Below are 19,666 nucleotides of genomic sequence, written 5' to 3'. Positions count from 1 at the left end.
AATACAAAAATAAAATGCTCTTAATAAAATTAGGAAGAAACAAATTATGTTTGTCATAATGAAAATACATGTATTGGGCATGTATCTTTAATACAAAAAAAAAATCGTGAAAAAAATATTAATAACAAACGATGTGAATAATACTTATGCCGCATATATATACATATATAAGGGTCTCAGTATTTCGTGTCAAAATTATAAATTTTCAAATAAGATAATTGTTTTTATTTTATAGCAACAGCTGTCTGTGTTACATAAACAAATAGTAGACAAATCTTGATCACTTTGGTGAAAATATAAATTAGCACCATTTGTTTGTGAAAAGCAACAATGTAACTTAATATATTTAAAGAGAAAATAAAAAAATTTGTTAAATAAATAATTGATATCTTGTATTGATAGTACATTTGAAATTTTGGTTTTTAATACTTTAGAATATATATTATTAAGTTCGCTTTTAAAAGTAAAGTTATAACCAATATCTGATATTTTTTTAATGCCTATTATGTGATAAGTATGAAATAAACAACTATTCATATTTATTAATTTTTTTTTTTTACTACCAAATGAATAATTAACATTATTAAATATATTAAATAATTCTGTGAAATAATTTTGTCCAAATAACGTTTCTAAGTTTTTATATTCTTTCATCATTTTAATATTATATATATATTCAAATAAACTGAATGATTCATTTTTTCTATTATTATATTTCTTTGAATTTGTTGAATTATCACTTACAATATCTAAAGAGGATAAATGAATTTTTATTTTCTGTTTATTTTTGCTTCGATTCTTATTATCACTATTCTTATTATCACTATTCTTATTATCACTATTCTTATTATCACTATTCTTATCATTGATTTTATTATTTTTTTTTTTTTTTGAAGGAGTATAAATATCAGATATAAGCATATCATTTTTATTAGTATTTTTTATATCATGTACTCTCCGTTTTTTATTTTTTATATTGTTTTCATATTGGCTCTTAGCATCATAAATAGAATTACAATTGTTTACACAACTTTCCAAATTTTCAAACGAATTAATAAGAGCATTTAAAGAATTGCTATCATAATTATTTGACTTAGTACCATTATTTGTATTTTCCCCTTCTTCATTATCAGAATAATATAACAATGTTTTAACATTTTGTAAGATTATATTGTTATCCTCTAAAATTTGCTGAATATCTTCTTTAAATATTTTTGAATTTTTAAAAAATTTTATGTAAAAGGCTTGTTCACATATAAGATATTTTTCAAATTTATGTTTTTTATTTTTGAATTCTTTAATTTTATTAGCTACTTTATTTTTTATTTGATCATTTAGATTGTTTATCTGACCTTTAAATAGTGGGGATACATTTTTAAGGTTTTTTCGATTAGTAATAGATTGATGTATTTTATTTGGAGTAAAAAATTCAGCGCAATAACAATTATATATAATACTCTTTAATATATTAAAAAATAAAAATCGAACAATTATTTTTATATTATAATAATGCATTATTTCAAAATTTGTTTCATTTATTGTAGACAAATTAATTTTTTTTAAAACATGAATATAATTAAAAAAATCAATAAATCGTTCATTTTTTTTTAAATTATTACAATTTTCTATTATAAAATTAGCTAATTTATTATTACTTGACTTCATTTCATATTTTACAAATACATCATCTAAGTTTTCTACATTTGTTAAGTTATTTTCTTCATCTTCAATTTTTATAATACTTGGTTTTATTACCATTTCATTTTCCAAATATTTTTCATCATTATTATTTATAGTTGTATTCCATTTGTTTGTTTTATTTTCCCATGTCGTATTAACTTTATCAATTTCATAATACTCCTCATAATTATTTTCTTCATTATTTATTTTGTCACTTTCATTATTATTTTCATTTGAGTTATATAACATGTTACTATTATACCTGAAAATGATAAATTCTTTTTCTTTGTTATCTTTACAATGATTTTCTGTACATATATTATCATAACTTGACAATATATCTCTGTCTTTACAAAAAATTGTATAATTTTCTGAGGAATTATCTTTATCGGCATTATTCGTATTATTTTCATAAATACTACTACTATCATTATTGTTTTTTCTTACACTATTTTCAAATTGTTTGCTTGAATTTTTATTAATATTATCATTTTTTTTTTGATACATACACTGATTGTTTTCCCCATGTTTACCAAAATTTGTTTTTAACTTATGATCACTAAATATGTTATAAGAAAATATTTTTTTCATGTACATATTTATATTTTTTAAATCTATATCATATAACTCATTAAAGCTGTGTTCCTGAAATATTTTTTTTTCATTCTCTGATAAACGTTTTTTTATAACATTTTTTAATAACTTTTTAGTGTGTATTAAATCATAATTTTGTGAAATAATTTCGTGGAAATCTTTATAAACATATTCTGAACTAAACAAGAAATTATAATCTATTATAATATCTGACAAATTAAGAAAATTTTTATTTATATTTCTAAAATATTTGGCTATATATATTTGCAGCAATTCTAAGGACACAAAAAAATCTCTTTTATTAGTTAATTCATAATTTTTTATAATATAAAATAAATACATTTGTAGTAATAAATAGTTGCTAAATATTATTCTTAGACAAAAAAAAACATCTCTGTGTTTATTTAAATTAAATTCAAGAAATTCATTAAATGTTAATAAGAAAAATTCTAGAATTTCTTTTTTTTGGGTTATTATTGTTTGTTGATTAACATCTAGACAAAAACAAATAAATTGATCTGTTATTTTTATATTGAAAATATTAAATGTTATAATTATCGATGAGCATAAAAAATAATGTAAATTATCACCACTCCATCTACTTTTATTATGATATAAATTTGTATCCATATTTTCTTTTTGATTCCATATAATAAAAAACGAATATAAGATACATGAATATAGAGAAAGTGGTTTAAAATTTTTTTCTAAATATTCAATTAATATTTGGGGGTATTGTTTTTTTTTATCCTCATTTATATTTGATATTGTTGTATTATATACTTTTTTTAGTGTATCATTTTTATTGTTTCTCTTATTTTTCATTTCACTGTTTGGAATTTGTTTTTTTTTTCTTCCCCTTTTATTAATAAAAACCAACTGTTCGCTACTATTAGAATATGTACTGTTATTATCACAAGAATGTTCATCATTTTTATCTGCACATTCAGAGAAAATATAGTTATAAAAAAAATCATCGTTTGTGTGCATTTTCTCAGATATTACATCATGATTGTCATGTATTTCTTGATCTCCATTTTTTACTTTTAATGTTTTTTTTAAGATATCTTTATTATCATTTTTATTGATAAATTCATCACTATATTCGCTATTTATTGATTCGAGTGCTGATTTTCCTATTGACCTTTCTATGGATGCAATAGAATTACCAATAAGGGCATCAATATCATTTTCGATCAAATGTGTTGTTGAATTATCTGGGTTATCTAATATCAATTCAGAATTATCTTTAAAATTGTTTATATATTCAAATATATCATCAAAAGCATTAAGTTTTTTTTCCTGTACTTGCAAAGTCTTTTTAAGATCAATAGCGTTGCTATTTAATAATTTCATTTTATTAATTATAGTTATAATATATTTTTCCATATATGGTAAAAAATCATTATTCATAAAATTTTTAATTTTCAATCGATTACAAATATTAAATATAATTTTTGCTAAATTTTTACAATACACTTTTCTTTTTTTATATAGATTTCTTTTAATTTGATTTTTTAGCTCATATATTGTCATTATTTCATTATTTATATTACAATAAATATAATTCAAACAAAGTATTAAAACACATATCCTATCTTCCCCTCGTTCCTTTAACACTTTAATGTCTTTTATTTTTTCAAAATTATTAACATAATAATTAACATATTTCAAATTATTTCGATAACATATTTTTTTAATGATTTTTTCATATATTTTTTTATTAAATGATACCTTGTTGTATCGATCAAATATTTCATAAAAATTGTCATTCCCGAATTTTTCATCATATTCTTCTTCATTTATGTTTATTAATAGTTTATTTAAATTGTCTCTTGCACACCATTCTCCTTTATTTTTGGATCTTTCAAACAAGCCGTCATCCATATTGTTTTACCAAAAAGATTGAGATTGCATTACAACTTTTTGTAAATTTTATATTTTCTTCTAATGGTAACATTGTTTACATCCAAAGGGCATTTTCGAGCTACAAATAAATTTATTATTTTTATTTTCCAAATATGAATTATAAATTTGTATATTGTAGAGCTAAAGCTGCTTTGGAAAAGCTTATTAAAAAATGAAAATCAACCAAAAAACGACAAAGGTAAAAACATATGTGAAAATAAGTATAAGAAAAAAAAAAAAAATAATAATAACTAAAAAAATCAAAAACATAAAAACGAAAAAAATTATTTAATTAAATATATTAATACTCAAAATGTTATTTAAAAAAATGGCTAGCTAAACTTTTATAAGTATTATACTTATATTTTTTATATATTAAGATAATTTTATATTTTATATGGTCATTATAAAAAAAATCATAAAATATTTTTATCAATGCTATAACGAAATACCTTTAATTTTAATAATATAATTAAATTTTAAAAAATAGATAAATATATGCAATCGTATATTGTAATTATTCCCCAAGAGAATGCTATTCGAGTAGTCCCTTAATGAGAATATAAAATAAGTACATTAAATTTACTGTAATAAAGAAAATAATAAATTTAGTCGAAAAATTGTAACTTGCTTTCTTTTGCATTTTACATAAAAATAAAAAAACATACCAAATATGAAAAAATGTAACATAAAAAAAAAAAATAAAATAAAAATATATAAATAAATAAAAAGTAAAAAAAAAAATTATACTTATCCGTTGTAAAAGTTTTACTGGGAAAATAAAAATGTTACAACTTTTTTGACCATAATAGTATAAGAAAATTATAAAATGAATAAATATATATATACATGTGTATAAATATTTTCTTTAGGAGATAAACTAGAATATTTAATAAAAAAAATAGACTTGAAAAAAGTATATAAAATTTATAAAAATATTAAATAAGGATTTTCAGACAATTCAAACTTGGACATATAAAAATTGTCCTTTGAAAAAAATTAACAAAAAATAAAACAAATATATAGATTTATTTCTATATATACTTATGTAACTTGCCACTATCTGTTGGTGAATTACATATCAATGAAAAGTTGTGAAGCATCACATGGTAAGGGGTCGTTTAAAAAATAACGATGTTTTAACGCTTCCTCGGCAGTAATACGTTCATGTGAATTTAATTTTAATAATGAAGCTAATAAATCAATACAATCATCATCTTCAATTTTTATAATGTTTTTTAAATTTTTTTTACTTGATTTTGTAAAATCAGTATATAAAGGAAGGTGTTTTGCTTCAGGCCAATTATTCTCATTTGGTGTACCTAAAAGGAAAAATATTTTCCCCAATTGATCTATTTCATTTTCTCCAGGAAATAATGCCTTTTGTAATAAAAGTTCCGCAAAAATACAACCAAAACTCCACATATCAATTGATGAATTATATTTATTACTCCCCATTAATAATTCAGGGGCTCTATACCACAATGTAACAACCTTACTTGTTAAGTTTAAAGCTCTTTTACTATATTTATCATTTGCCATTTTACCTGAATGCATATCAAATGCATACTTAGAAGATAAACCAAAATCAGCAATTTTAACTTCCCCTTTTTTATTTATAAAAATATTTGCTGGTGATAAATCTCTATGCATAAAATAGTATTTATGTAAAGTATTTAAGCCATTTAAAATTTGTAAAAGAATACATTTTTTTTGGCTATCTGTTAATAATATTTTACGATTAATTAGTTTAGCTAAATCATAATCCATTATTTCCATAACTAAGTTTATATAATCTTTTTCACAATATAAATCTAAAGCATTCATTACATTTTTATGTTTTATTTCTTTCATTATTTTTATCTCCCTTAATATTAAAAAATTTATACCACACTCGTCTATATAATTGCTAATCTTATTTAGTTTCATTTTTTTAATAGCAACTTCCTTTTTTAACACGGTATCATAAGCCTTGTATACCTTACCATACGAACCCTCCCCCAAAAAATTTGGTTTAAATATGTATCTTTCATTTGAATTATGTTCCATCAAAAATTAAGTAATAAGTAAGATATTGTAAACATTGAGTTTTAGCACAAGTTTTTTTTTTTTTTTTTTTTTTTTTTAATTTATTATTTAATATTCTATAATGTTATTATTATTTTATTTATTTTTTAGTGTGTATCAATTAATACATTTTAAAAGCGAACATTTTTAAATGGTATTTTTTTGACATATGTTTATGCCAATATTGTAACGATTTTTTATGTTTTTAGTTTTTACTTTTTTGGAAATGCATATTTTATAATTCCCCCCCGCAATTTAATATTTTGAAGGTATTATATAGTTAATGTTTTATGATATATTTTTATCACTCTGTTATTTTGGAAACACCGTTATGTTTTTATATATGTATTGCGTATGTAGCAAGAATATTCATTTCTTTTTACAATAAAAAAAATTATTGAAAAAAAAAAAAAAAAATCAAATAAAAAATAATGAAGGAATATAATGAATATTATAAAAAAAATATATGTAATGAAAAATTACAATGAGGAAACACCAATTGGTATTATCCGTTTCTAATTATAATAAAGGCACATAATTAAATGTTTTTAATTAAAATTTTTTTGGGCACATTTCAAAAATATGCCATATATATTATATATATGGGTATATTGTAAGGACAAAAAATAAACAATGATTTAGTTGCATATAGTTCACTCATATATAATAGTTAAGGGTATGTTTGTATAGTATAATTTTTTTTGAAAAATCATTTGAATTTAATTAATTTTTTTTTTAGCTTGTCTTAGTGTATACATATATGTATAAAGGGTAATATAAAAACAAAAGCCACGGACTTACAATCCTCGATGAAATTTATTGAAAAACTGATAATATATTATCTTCAGTGAATTTCCCACTTAATATTCCTTTTTCTTTTTTTTTATTTGTGGTTTCTTTAAAATATATTTTTTTTTTTTTTTGATTTTTAATTGTAATCATGTATCTTTTGTAAGGCTGACATACATAACTACAATCATATTTTATACCGATATTCCCTTTTTTTTCTCTCAATAAATTTCGGCATAAAATTAAATGCTTTATAATAATTTCCAGTGGGGAATATATGGGCACATTAAGACACAAACCTTCGAAAAAAAAATATAAACAAGTATATAAATAAATATATATACATATTATTGGATTTCCCTTGAATGAATAACAGTGAAAAAAACAAACATACACCATATGTCTGTAGAATATGCTCAAATGAAACACCAATATTTATAAAATTTTATGTCTTGTTTCATTTATTATATTTTAATATATTACATACGAAACATATTAAAAAGACAATAAATATAAATAAAACATGAATATGAAAGATTATTTATAAATCTTACCTAAAATACCCTCGTTGACGGAATTAAATGTTAGGAGATTCCTATTTTTTGAAAAAAACATTCGAACAAGTTTTTGTTTATATGGTTTATGATAAGCAATTAGAGATGTAATATCTTGAATACATTGTCGAATAGCGGGGTGTTGAGAATTGTTAAATAAAGACAATTTTTCTCTTATCCATAATAATGCTAAATATAAATGATCTCTTTTAAATTTGAATTTATCATTTTCTGACACATTATTTTTTTTATAAATATATTTATATATTTGATCAAAATCTATATCATTAAATTCATAATATTTTTTTTTAAAATTTGAATCATTACTATCATAATCTGAATTGATTTCACTTTCTGAATTACTATTATTTATATACTGTTCATTGCCTCTTATTTTATCGCTATTAGAAATATTTCCATAATAGCATTTTTTATTTTTATATGGATTATCATCTTCAAAAAATTCATATTCTTTTGATAACTTATTATAATGTAGTTGATATTCTTCTTGTAAATTATTTTTCGCAAAAAATTCTTTATCATAATTCGATTGTATACTTTTATATATAATTTGGTCCATTTTTTTTGTATTCAAATTATCATCATCTTTTAAATCGGATTTATTCACAATAATATTTTTATCTTTTTCTATATCTATTTTATTGTTAAGTACGTTATCTGAATTGTTAGAGTTTTCACTTTTATTAAAATTTATAACATTTTTATCTTGTTCTGTTGTATTATTATCTTTTAATATATCTCCATTAAGTGGAGTAAAATTCATAGTTTGATCAAAAACATCACATGAAATATTATTTTCTTCTTTTTTATTGAAACATTTATCGCTATTACATTTTTTGCTGCTACTATATGTACTAGTGTCAGTGCCAATATTTTGACCTTCCATTATTTTACTTGTATTAGTCTTATAATTATCCAAATTTGTTTTTTGTTTTCTAACACTACTACATCCATTTTTAATCTCATTTTTATATATATTTATTTTCATTGGGTCGAAATTATTTTCTTCGTTATTTGAACTATCACAAAATAGACTAACCGAGGAATCACATTCCGTTTTAGTGTCATAATAAAAATAATCATCACTTATAGTTTCATGTGATTCCAAACTGGATTGAGTTAATGTATCCTCTTCTAAATTATTATTATAATATTTTTTTGTTTTTTTTTGATTTTTTTTTTGATTTTTTTTTGCGATTTTTTTAATAAAATTTTTATGGGGTTTTAAAATTTCTATTAATTGTTGTGTGTACAGCATTGCTATATGAAGATGTCCATTTTCGTTAGTAAATAATTCTGAATAATTATTTTCTAAAATATTTAACACATTAATAATGTTACCATTTAGTATGTTATTTCTTATAGTATTTCTCATTTCTAATGTGTCTTGCATTCTTTTTAATTTATCATCAGATAAATATAAATTTCTAAAATGTTTTGGTATGTTTTCTTTATCAGAAGAACTTTTGTTTCCTTCTTTTTTATTTTTTTTATTTTTTTCATTATTATTTATAATATTAAATTTATCTGTAAATAAAAGATGAATTTTTTTATTAATATCAGTCTCATTTTTTTTAGCTTCTTTTTTAGTGCTCGTAAGATTTGCTCCTAACATATTTAAATTATCTTTTGTGCTTAAACTTCTTTTATTCCTTAATCTACTCAATAATATTGAACTTGAATCTTTTCTTGCATTTATTAAACTACTTAAATTATTTTTTCGAGATGGAAATAAAATACTATCCATATTCGCATTTGTGCAATTGTTAAGTAAATCAGGGTTGAAACTTTTAACCACATTTGTTTCTAAAGATTCAATTTTATTTTTTTTTTCATCATCTTCATATTTTTGATCCTCTTCCGTTTTTTTGTCCACAGTTGAATCATTTTTTTTTACAGGAATATTATCAGCTAGTTCGTTATTATTTTTTTCATTTTTTTCGTTGTTCCCTGTTTTTTCATCTGATTTTACACTATTTATATGTTTTTCCTCATGTTCGATATTCTCATTTTTGGTTAGCTCAGATTTATCAGATATTATGACTTCAGAAGATTTACATTCTTTCCCTTCTGCATCTTCATTATCACATTTCGCTGATATTTCATTATTCACATTATCATCCTTATTCAATCTATCAAACTTATCTATATAGCTAATTAAAACACTCTCCATCAAGTTTTTATTATCACAATTTTTATTATTTATGGAACTATTTTTATCTTCGTTTGATATAACCATTTCGGTATTTGTAGAAGCATCATGTGTGTTAGAAACAATCCTCATTGAATCTTCACAGTTTTTTCCAGTTTCTGTAGTATTATGTATATTAGATTTTTGCACTTCATCATCTTGGCATGTATGTTGGATATTTTTATTATCGTTATGTGAAATATCTGTCTGTTTATTGTTCAAGTTACTATTGTCATTATGGGTATTATCTTTTGTATTATTATTTCTATTTGTATTCATTTTGGGGGTATTGGCATTTTCATTAATAGGGTCAGTTGAAGGACAAACTTCAGCATTGCCATTATTCCCATTGCATCCAGTATCTTCCAATTTGACCTCTTCATTTTCCTTATTGTTATTTTTTTCGCTGTCTTTGATTATTTTGGCATTATCCTTTATATTCGATGTAATGGGTTCATTTTTATCCAAAGATTTTTGGGGTAAATTATATTTATTTTTGAGCATATTATCTATACAATTTTTTGTGTGTGAAGAGCATCCAGAGCTACTATTATCATCTGCATTTTTGTTTTGATCTAAAAAATTTATAAAAGATTTATATGTATTTAAATATCCAGATTTTATTAAATGTGCTTTAATAATATCTGAATAAATATCTTTTTGTATATAAATTGATTTTATAATTTTTCTTTCTTTTTCATTTTCTTCATGTATTAAATTATAAATATCAAAAATAAAATTATTCATATGAAATTTAATTTTATCTCCTAATGTACTTAAACCAACAGTCCCATAATAATCATATTTAGGATTTATAGTACATATTTTTCCTAAATATTTTCCATTTTTTGTAAAAAAGGCACTATTATCATAATAATTAATGCCACAACCTATTATATCATTTTTTGTATATCCACTGCTATAACTATCAAGTTTTCCATCGATGATTTTTTTACCATCATCACTTTTATAGCCAAATGAATTATATTCAAAACCTGGGTTTTTATTAACGGTATAATTTTTACTAGTCATTCCAATAACTATTTTTGAAAAATTCGTACACTGTAATATTTCGACTTCAAAATAATAAATACTACAATCTCGCAAAGCACATTTATTTATCTGAACACATGCGATATCTGCATGCTTGCCCCAAGCAGAATACATGGCTGTTAGTTTGTCTTTGCTTACGGATATAAAATTAGAAATATTTGCAATATTTATATATGCGTTTTCTTTATATAAATTATTCAAATATATGTAATTATGTTTAAAATTTTTATTTTTTTTCTTAAGATATAACTCCTTTTTCTTAAAGTAATAGTTGTCTTCTTTTGTCGTTTCCCTTTCTGATTCCTCATTTATAGCATTTGTGAATTTTTTTTTGTAATTTTTTTTGTAATTTTTTTTGTATTTTTTTTTATTATATATTTTTCCCTTTTTATATTGATTACGACGTTTTCCTTCGTCCTCATCTTCTTCTTCATCTTCATCATCTTCCTCATCTTCATCATCTTCATCATCTTCATCATCTTCATCTTCTTCCTCATCATCTTCTTCGTCGTCATCTTCATCTTCTTCTTCCTCATCTTCTTCCTCTTCATCCTCTTCTTCCTCTTCTTCCCCATCTTCTTCCTCTTCATCCTCTTCTTCTTTTTCTTCCTCGTCTTTATCTTCTTCTTCTCCTTTTTCATCTTCCTCATCATCTTCGTCTTCTTCATCTTCTTCTTCATCTTCTTCTTCTTCATCATGTTCATCTTCACATTCAAAATATGAACCAGATATGGTTCCATCAGTTTCAGTTTGCTCTTTCTTTTTTTCGTATTCCTTCCAACATTTCATATTTACTTTATGGTTTTTCTCATTTTTTATCAGTATTAATTCTCTATTATAGCTAGCTCCATTTTTGTTTATCTTATTTTTGTAGCTACATTTTGATATTCCTTTTTTTTTTATTTTTTGGGAAACTTTCATTATTTTATTAATTTTTTTACTTAGTAAAAGAATACATTTTTTGTTTTTCTTCTCGTCATTGTTGATATAGGTACTGTTTTCCATCGAACAAATTATTGGAAAAAAAGAAAAATGTCGTGATAAAACATTTTTTTCATTTTTCAAGCACATATTAAACAAATACGAATTTCGATTCACATATGGTATATTTTTATATTCTCCATCTATTTTAATATTTTTCTTAGAATTTTTTATTTTTGTATCTATATAATTATCTTCGGGGATAATTGTTATTTTAAAGAGGTGTAAAAAGGATGAATTGCTGATTTCATTTTTTTCAAAATTCGGTATTAAAATTTTCTTCTTTTGAATATCCTCAACATTACAAAATAAATTGATTTTGTATTTTAAAAAACACAATACAATATTTATAATAAATTTATAGAAAGATATTAAAAAATAATAAAGGCACACAATTATATATAAATATATGTGCATTACAAATTTTACTACGGTATAAAAAAAACAAGCCAACAACACTTCTCTATTACTCCATATTTTATAATATGCTAATAATATATAATATAATTTTTTATATATTAATATTTTTAAAAATAAATTATTACTTCCTTTATTATTAAAATAACAGAAACTAAGCATGTTTATATTTATAGAATAAATCACTGTTTCGTTAATAATATTATATAAAGGGTAATAATAAAAAATATTTATACTTTGATGTAATACATTTCTATTATTGTCTTTATTATTATTATTTAGTATCATTCCTTTTATTTTGTATGAATTATATTCGTTTAATTTTCTGAAATATATGCAAAATAATATATCATTCATTTTACAATTTTTTATTATTTTATTTATTCTGTGTAACATTGTTATATATATTACTCCATTTTTGTTATCATCATAATAGTTTTCACTACTTTTATTATTTTGAGTGAGAGTGATAATCATATTTAATTTTGAGAAACATCTGTTTCTGATATCCATTCCGAAGGACCTATTACTACATAAATCGATTATTTGGAAAAAATTATCGTAAATCATATATATAGCAAAATGTCTTCGTTTTTGAGGATTTATAAAATTATGAGAAGACAGACATAATATATCATTTAATATCATAAATAAATTATTAATTGAGATATCTTTTATTGTATCTTCTTTTATATTATAGGATAATATTTTTGTTTTTCCGTCATTCCACCATTCTCTCATTAATTTATTTTGTATCGATTTGGTTATATCCTTAATCAGCATATGCTTGTTTGGATATAAACATTTCAAATTCAATACTTCTTTAACCTTACAATGATCATCCATTACGTGATCATCGTTATTTTGATTTTCCTTATTTTTTTTAGCTTTAAATTTTGAATAGAAATGTGATATTTTTATGCATTTGTTATATTTTTTTTTGGTGTTTATTTCTTTGAAATAGAAAAAATAAAATTCTTTATTTCGCTTTTTTTTTTTATCAATCATTTTCGAAATTTTATTAAATAACAATATTTCTTTCTTCTTCACTTTTCTTATTTTATGTGTACAATTTTTATCTTTTATAATCTTATCATTTGTCTTTATTTTTCTTAAAACGGTAAATAATAAGTGCTTCATAATTAAATGCTTCATATATTTTTTCCCCTATTATTAAAAAATGAAGCAAGCTCTTCTTGTGTTTTGAGAATAATTGAAAAATGACTATATAATGTAATTTTATTTTTTACACATAATGCTTTAAAACATTTAGTCATTTTCAGTCCTGAGGTACAATAGGGAAGGAATTATTGTAAAGAGAAAATCTTGACGGGAAAAAGATAAATAAATAGTATAAAAATAGGTAGGTAAAAATAATAAAAAATGAAGAATAATAAGTAATGAAAATCAAAATGAAGAAATAAGCCGGATTACAATCATGAAAATGGTAAAAATAAATCGTTGATTGAAATCAATGAAATGTAGAAAAATATGTGAACATAATAAAAAATTATATAAACAATAAATATTTGAATAAATGAAATAATACAAAATGTGTATATACTGATATATCTTATGAAGATTGTACTTCAAATACAAGCATTTCACAATTAAAACTGTATAGAAATATAATATAATGTAGATATGTGCAAGGCATCCAAATAATATTTCTTTCATATAATATGTATGTATCTTAAGCTGCAAATTTTTTAACATAAATCGTCTTAAAATAATTTGTCATTATATACCCCATTTATTTGTGTCCTTTTATTATTTTCTTTAATTCATTTATAAATATATTATACATTTGTTATACGTTATTTTGATAACAATTGTTTTTATTATTTTTTTTTTCAATTATTTATTATATTTTATTTTTTTTATTTTATGCTTGTTATAATTCTTTTTAATAACATTTACTAAAATAACATAGAATTTTTTTTATATATTAAGTAAAAAAATAAATGCATAAAATACATAATGAATTAAAGAAATTATATTTATCTGTCTAATCATAATATTTCCATTCCTTTTTATTATATATCATTTATTCAATTTTTTATAGCTTTACATATTGCATATATGCATGTAAGCATGTATTTGTTTGTAATAAATAATTATATATATATATTCACATATGTATAAAGCATAAATAAAAACACGGTTAAACAATATAAAATATGTAATATAACGTATATACTATTATTGGAAGTATTTCCTTTTTAAATCAGCTATAAATAAAAGAACATGAAGAGTAGAATAATAATACGTTATAATGTATGAATGAATGGATGAATGAAAAAAAAAGAGGTGTATAAAAATCCATACAAAATATTCACAATATATAATTCTGCATTAAAAATGTAAATATAAATATGTATATATTTATAATATACACTTATGCACATTTATATTATATATTTTCATTTAATTTATTAAAAAAGTAGTACAAAAAAATGATTGTAGAATAAAAAAATAACATAATAAAGAGTCTCACAAATAATATAAAAAGATGTTGGAAATTGTACATAGCCTTTTATAGTATGATATTATCCACAATATACATGTTGATAAGCTCCTATAAAAACAATGAAAACTGCTTAGATACATTAAATCACAAACAAGAAAAAACATAAAAAAAAATACGAAAAAAGAAACGTAAAATTACACTTTTTATGTTTTACTTAAAATGTGAACTCATCTGCTATTTCATATAATTTCAACTCAAAAAAAAAAAAAAAAAAAAAAAACGACTTCATAAATTTTATTTAACTCAATAACGGGCATGTAAATAAGAAATATTTTAGTTATATATTAATGGATAATTGGTAAAAAAGGTTTACAAAATGTAAAAACGATTTATCTTTTTATACATAATGGCTAAATATAAATATATAGAGAGATATGTGCATGCATATTAAAGGAATAAATTTTACATATAATTAATTAAAATAAACGTGTAAAAAAACGGCACATGGAAAATGTAAAAAAATATAAAAAACGAAGCTATTGACAATTTGGTTTTTAGAGGACCTATATAATATAGGTGTGCAATTTTGTATGCATACATATTTATGTTGATTATTTATAGTGTATAGTTTTAGCTTTAACACTATCTTATTGAATAAGTTTTTTTTCGTATGTGTAAACAAATTTTTAAAAAACATAAAGATAAAGCATATCTATGTTGTGTGCCCTCCATCCAATAGTTAAAAATCCATCGAAAAAAATATATGCATGTATATAGCATGTGTGCTTTATAAACAATAAAAATTATGATAAAATAGGACAAATATAAAAAACGATATAAAATAAAATATGACAAATTAAAAAAATGAAACGATTTAAACATAAAAAAAAGTAGTAATACAAAAGGTGATGCATATTAAACTATTTTAAAAATTGAAAAAGATGAAGAGGACGATTTTTCTTATGTAATATTTTTTATAATTTTTTTCTCTCTTTATTTTATATTTCTTTCCCTTAATGATAAAATTTTATTTACAAACTTGCAAATATTATTCCATGTAATTTTATCGCAATGGATATATTTTACTTTTGCCTGATGGGGACGTATCTGGATATTCATGGGAAATGTGATTTGAATTTCTAGTTGGCTCTTTTTGTTTAACCTTTTTTTCCCCCTTTTTCTGTTTTATATTGCTTGACATATTACCTTTATTGAATTTTTTTTTATTTTTTCTCATCGAAGATATTGAATCAGTGGAGTATATACTGCTTGAATCAGATAGTGACGAATAGGAAGAAGCAGATAGGTAGTTGGTTTTCATGTCATTAATTTTTTTTTTATAAATAATAGGCTTATCATTATTTCGTATTTTGATTTGTCCTATTGTATTTATAATAGATTGATATAACTTAAGTATAGTAGATATAAAAATAAAAAAGAAATTTAAAAAAAATGGTAGAAGAGGTATTAAGGCAGGTGCTAATATAATTAATATAGCTATAATAGCAAATTTCCCAATTAGCGTTTTAGCTGCATTTATATAATAGTTAGAACATGTTTTAAAATTAATTACATAACATAATAAATTAATAGTACATTTACATACATATTCATCAGGATTTTTAATATCAGGTGATTGTGGATGATGTTCTACTACTACTTGCGGTAATCCTTCATCTATCTCTGACTCAACTATATGTACACTTTCTTTTGATTGTAATTCGAATTCTTCTATAGAGCATTCTTTCCCATTAGAATCTTTTACAATAGCTTTGCACAATGTTGTAATTTCTTTATTGATTAGAAATTTTATTATAAAATAAAAAGCATAATTTTTATTTGGTCCAATAAATGCACGCACAGGTGCGATAGGGTTAATGTGACTAGCCAATTGGCCAGTTTCTTTATTTGTACATGTGATTGAGCAAGAGAAATTTGAGCCTACAAATTTACTATTATTCCATACATGAATAATAAGGACACATTCATTTGAATTAGAATTAGTAGATGCACAATCATTTGGTGTAGTAACATGAGTAATTGTTGCATTGGAAATTGGTCTTATTTCATATACTTCTAAAGCATCTGTTTCGAATTTTATTTCTACACTATGATTTCCATTATATTTATAATCAATAAATTGACTATGTGCAGCTACATTTGGTTTATAAAAAATTTTATTATCTAAATCAGTTTCATCTATTTGCGCATGATTATTACTCTTAATTTTATCTTTTAAGTAATCAGGCACCTTATAGGATTCATATATTTTAGTTTGTGGTTCTGAATTGTATACATTTTTTACTTTATACTTTGAAAGAGAAACACCATCTTTTGTAGATGCAGAATTATGGGCATCATAATATTTTTTGAGATTATTTGATATACAATATCCAGCTTCCGATCCACAAAAATTACCTTCTGATTTCCTCCAAGTATTTAAAGATACACCTAATTTACCACATGTTTTACCACTTAAATCAAACATATATTTTGGTAACATCATAGCTTTTCGTAAACATGGATGCATAGTATTACATACATTTGAATAATTACAACCTTTTAATAATGGTGAATTTTGTGATAGTCCACAATTTCGTGTTATATCACTAGCTATAACATCTTTGTTATTAATAGGTGATGATGGAATAACAATATAATCATTTGATAAATTAATAAGGGTTCTTTTTCCATGTGTTTCACCTTTTAAAAATAACCATAAATCAAAATAATCATCTCTTATTTCTGTTATAGTATCATTTAATTGATATTTTTTTTCTTTTGTAACTAAATCAGATTTATTGTTTAAAACAGATGATACATCATTGTAATAATATTCTTCTATTGTTATATTAACAATTGTATTAAATATTGGTGGATATTCTATATCATAAACTGCAAAATGCATTAAATCCACAAAAGGACAATGTCTACTATATACTGTCGCTGATTCAGTAAATAGCATATTATAATAAATACATTTCAATTTCGCTCTTTTTATAAATTCATCATCTTTAAAATAATTATATGATTGACATCTACATGCTTCTCCTCGTGTATATTCATGAAATTTAGTTGGGTTTTTTTCATCATATTTATCTATATCTTCAATTTTACGTACATTACATGTATATGTATATTTATTTATTTGTTCTTGTGTGTATTGCTCAAATTTATGGTTATTAAATATATCTATAACTTCTCTAAATTCTAGAGGAATATCCTTTACATACTTCAAATAATATGAGACAGTTACGTAATCTCTTCGAATTGTCAGGAAATATCCTTTTCCTCCTTTTCTCATCACTTTTAATCTCACTACCTGAAACAAAAAGAAAAAAAAAAAAATTGGATATGTCCACATATTCAAGTTAGAAATAAAAATAAACTGCATGAATGCTTATACACATAAAATGTGTGTTATAATATGGTTTTATAACCATTACAATTAAACTAAAAATTAATCAAATATTATATCATGCATATATTCATACACATGGAAAATGATAATCGAGAATATTTTAAATACACACCGAATTATTAGAAACGTCCAATTCACCAAAAGTTACTGTGTGACATGTTGAATCATCCGATGATGAAGTACAGACACTTTTTTTTGCAAAAGAATACACTAATTGAATGAAAAAAACTTTATTTTTAGAGTCACACCATTTATAATATTTTAAAATAATACAAAAAAAAAAAAAAATAATCAATTTATATATGTGCTTCGACCTTAAATTTATCAATTTATTTTTCATTTTTTCTAAATGAAATATTAAAGAATGGATTATAAAAAGAGAATAATAAAAAAAGCTAAAATCCTTTTTGCATTTGTGAATCTTATACATTCCTTCTTTCCATATACTTTTATTTGTATATTTTTTTACCACATTCAAATATTATATTGACGTTTCAATGCGTTTGAGTATAAACAAGCGCGAACAAAATAATAATTTCGAGTATTTGAACATCAACATATATTTCAGTTTTTTTATTATTATTAAAGATATTTGTCTATTCTTATTTATTTTTCTATTCTTATTTATTTTTCTATTCTTATTTATTTTTCTATTTTATTTATTTTTCTATTTTTATTATTTATTCTCTTATTATTTTTCCCATTCTTTATATTTTCTTCAATTTTAATATATCTCCACCCCGTTTTTGTCTTTATATAAAGGGAGAAATATATTTGTAAAAAATTATTTTCAGGTATCTAAAAATATACGAACTTACGAATCTTGTCTTCCCTCTTTTTCGTTTTTTACATAAAAAAATATAATTAATGTATACAAAATATAAATAAATAATTAATTTATTAGAAACTAAATCATTAGTCCATTTATTCTCCAACATGATCATAAAAGGTGTTTTGTCTTGAAATAATTTTTTCTGCATTTTTATTTTAGTAATCCATAAGGATATAAATTTATATTTTTATAGAATACAATATGAATCAATAATAATATATTTTATTATTTCCATAAAAGTTATATTATAATTTATAACCATTTATATGTCCGAATAATAATAACGTACATATATACACATGTATCAGTACGATATAATTTTACAAAATTGTTGTTGCTTAGATGAACTATTTAAAATTAAAAATATTTATTAAAGTTAATAAATAATAAGTCAAATATTATACAAAAAAAAATTAAATAATTTCAAAGAAATTAAAAAGATAATGTTAAAAACAAAGGCTTATTAAAAATTCTACGAAAAAAAAGTTTGAACACAAATTTTGTAAATAAAAAGGTATCTATAACTTATATTTATTATTATATTACCATTTATGTATCCTAATCTTATAATATAAATGGAATATAGTATGACAATTTAAAATGAAAGACAAAACAAAAATAAAAAACATAGCACTTTCAATGATGCCTAGTGAGAGCCTTCTCAAAAAATATTCATAAATATTTGTCC

General features: G+C 21.9%; 4 protein-coding genes across 4 annotated transcripts; all 4 read right to left on the bottom strand.

Annotated features, from left to right (window-relative positions):
- Window positions 1-195: 195 nt before the first annotated feature.
- Window positions 196-4,161, bottom strand: PY17X_1216100 (conserved Plasmodium protein, unknown function; the record flags this gene model as incomplete). The annotated part of the gene is made up of 1 exon (XM_022956752.1): window positions 196-4,161. One exon carries the CDS (start codon window positions 4,159-4,161, stop codon window positions 196-198), a length of 3,966 nt encoding a protein of 1,321 aa, XP_022812607.1.
- A 1,095-nt stretch (window positions 4,162-5,256) lies between these two features.
- On the bottom strand, window positions 5,257-6,231 carry PY17X_1216000 (MO15-related protein kinase; the record flags this gene model as incomplete). Its single annotated transcript, XM_720462.1, has 1 exon — window positions 5,257-6,231. The coding sequence occupies one exon, from the start codon at window positions 6,229-6,231 to the stop codon at window positions 5,257-5,259; it is 975 nt and encodes a 324-aa protein (XP_725555.1).
- Window positions 6,232-7,065: 834 nt separating this feature from the next.
- Window positions 7,066-13,410, bottom strand: PY17X_1215900 (SPRY domain-containing protein, putative; the record flags this gene model as incomplete). Its single annotated transcript, XM_022956751.1, has 2 exons — window positions 7,066-7,337; window positions 7,593-13,410. The coding sequence occupies 2 exons, from the start codon at window positions 13,408-13,410 to the stop codon at window positions 7,066-7,068; spliced, it is 6,090 nt and encodes a 2,029-aa protein (XP_022812606.1).
- Window positions 13,411-15,788: 2,378 nt separating this feature from the next.
- Window positions 15,789-18,486, bottom strand: PY17X_1215800 (male gamete fusion factor HAP2, putative; the record flags this gene model as incomplete). Its single annotated transcript, XM_719993.1, has 2 exons — window positions 15,789-18,047; window positions 18,259-18,486. 2 exons carry the CDS (start codon window positions 18,484-18,486, stop codon window positions 15,789-15,791), a joined length of 2,487 nt encoding a protein of 828 aa, XP_725086.1.
- Window positions 18,487-19,666: the final 1,180 nt, after the last annotated feature.

Source organism: Plasmodium yoelii (assembly GCF_900002385.2).
Source record: "Plasmodium yoelii strain 17X genome assembly, chromosome: 12".
Classification (NCBI taxonomy): Eukaryota; Apicomplexa; class Aconoidasida; order Haemosporida; family Plasmodiidae; genus Plasmodium; species Plasmodium yoelii.
This window is presented reverse-complemented; position numbering and strand designations above follow the sequence as displayed.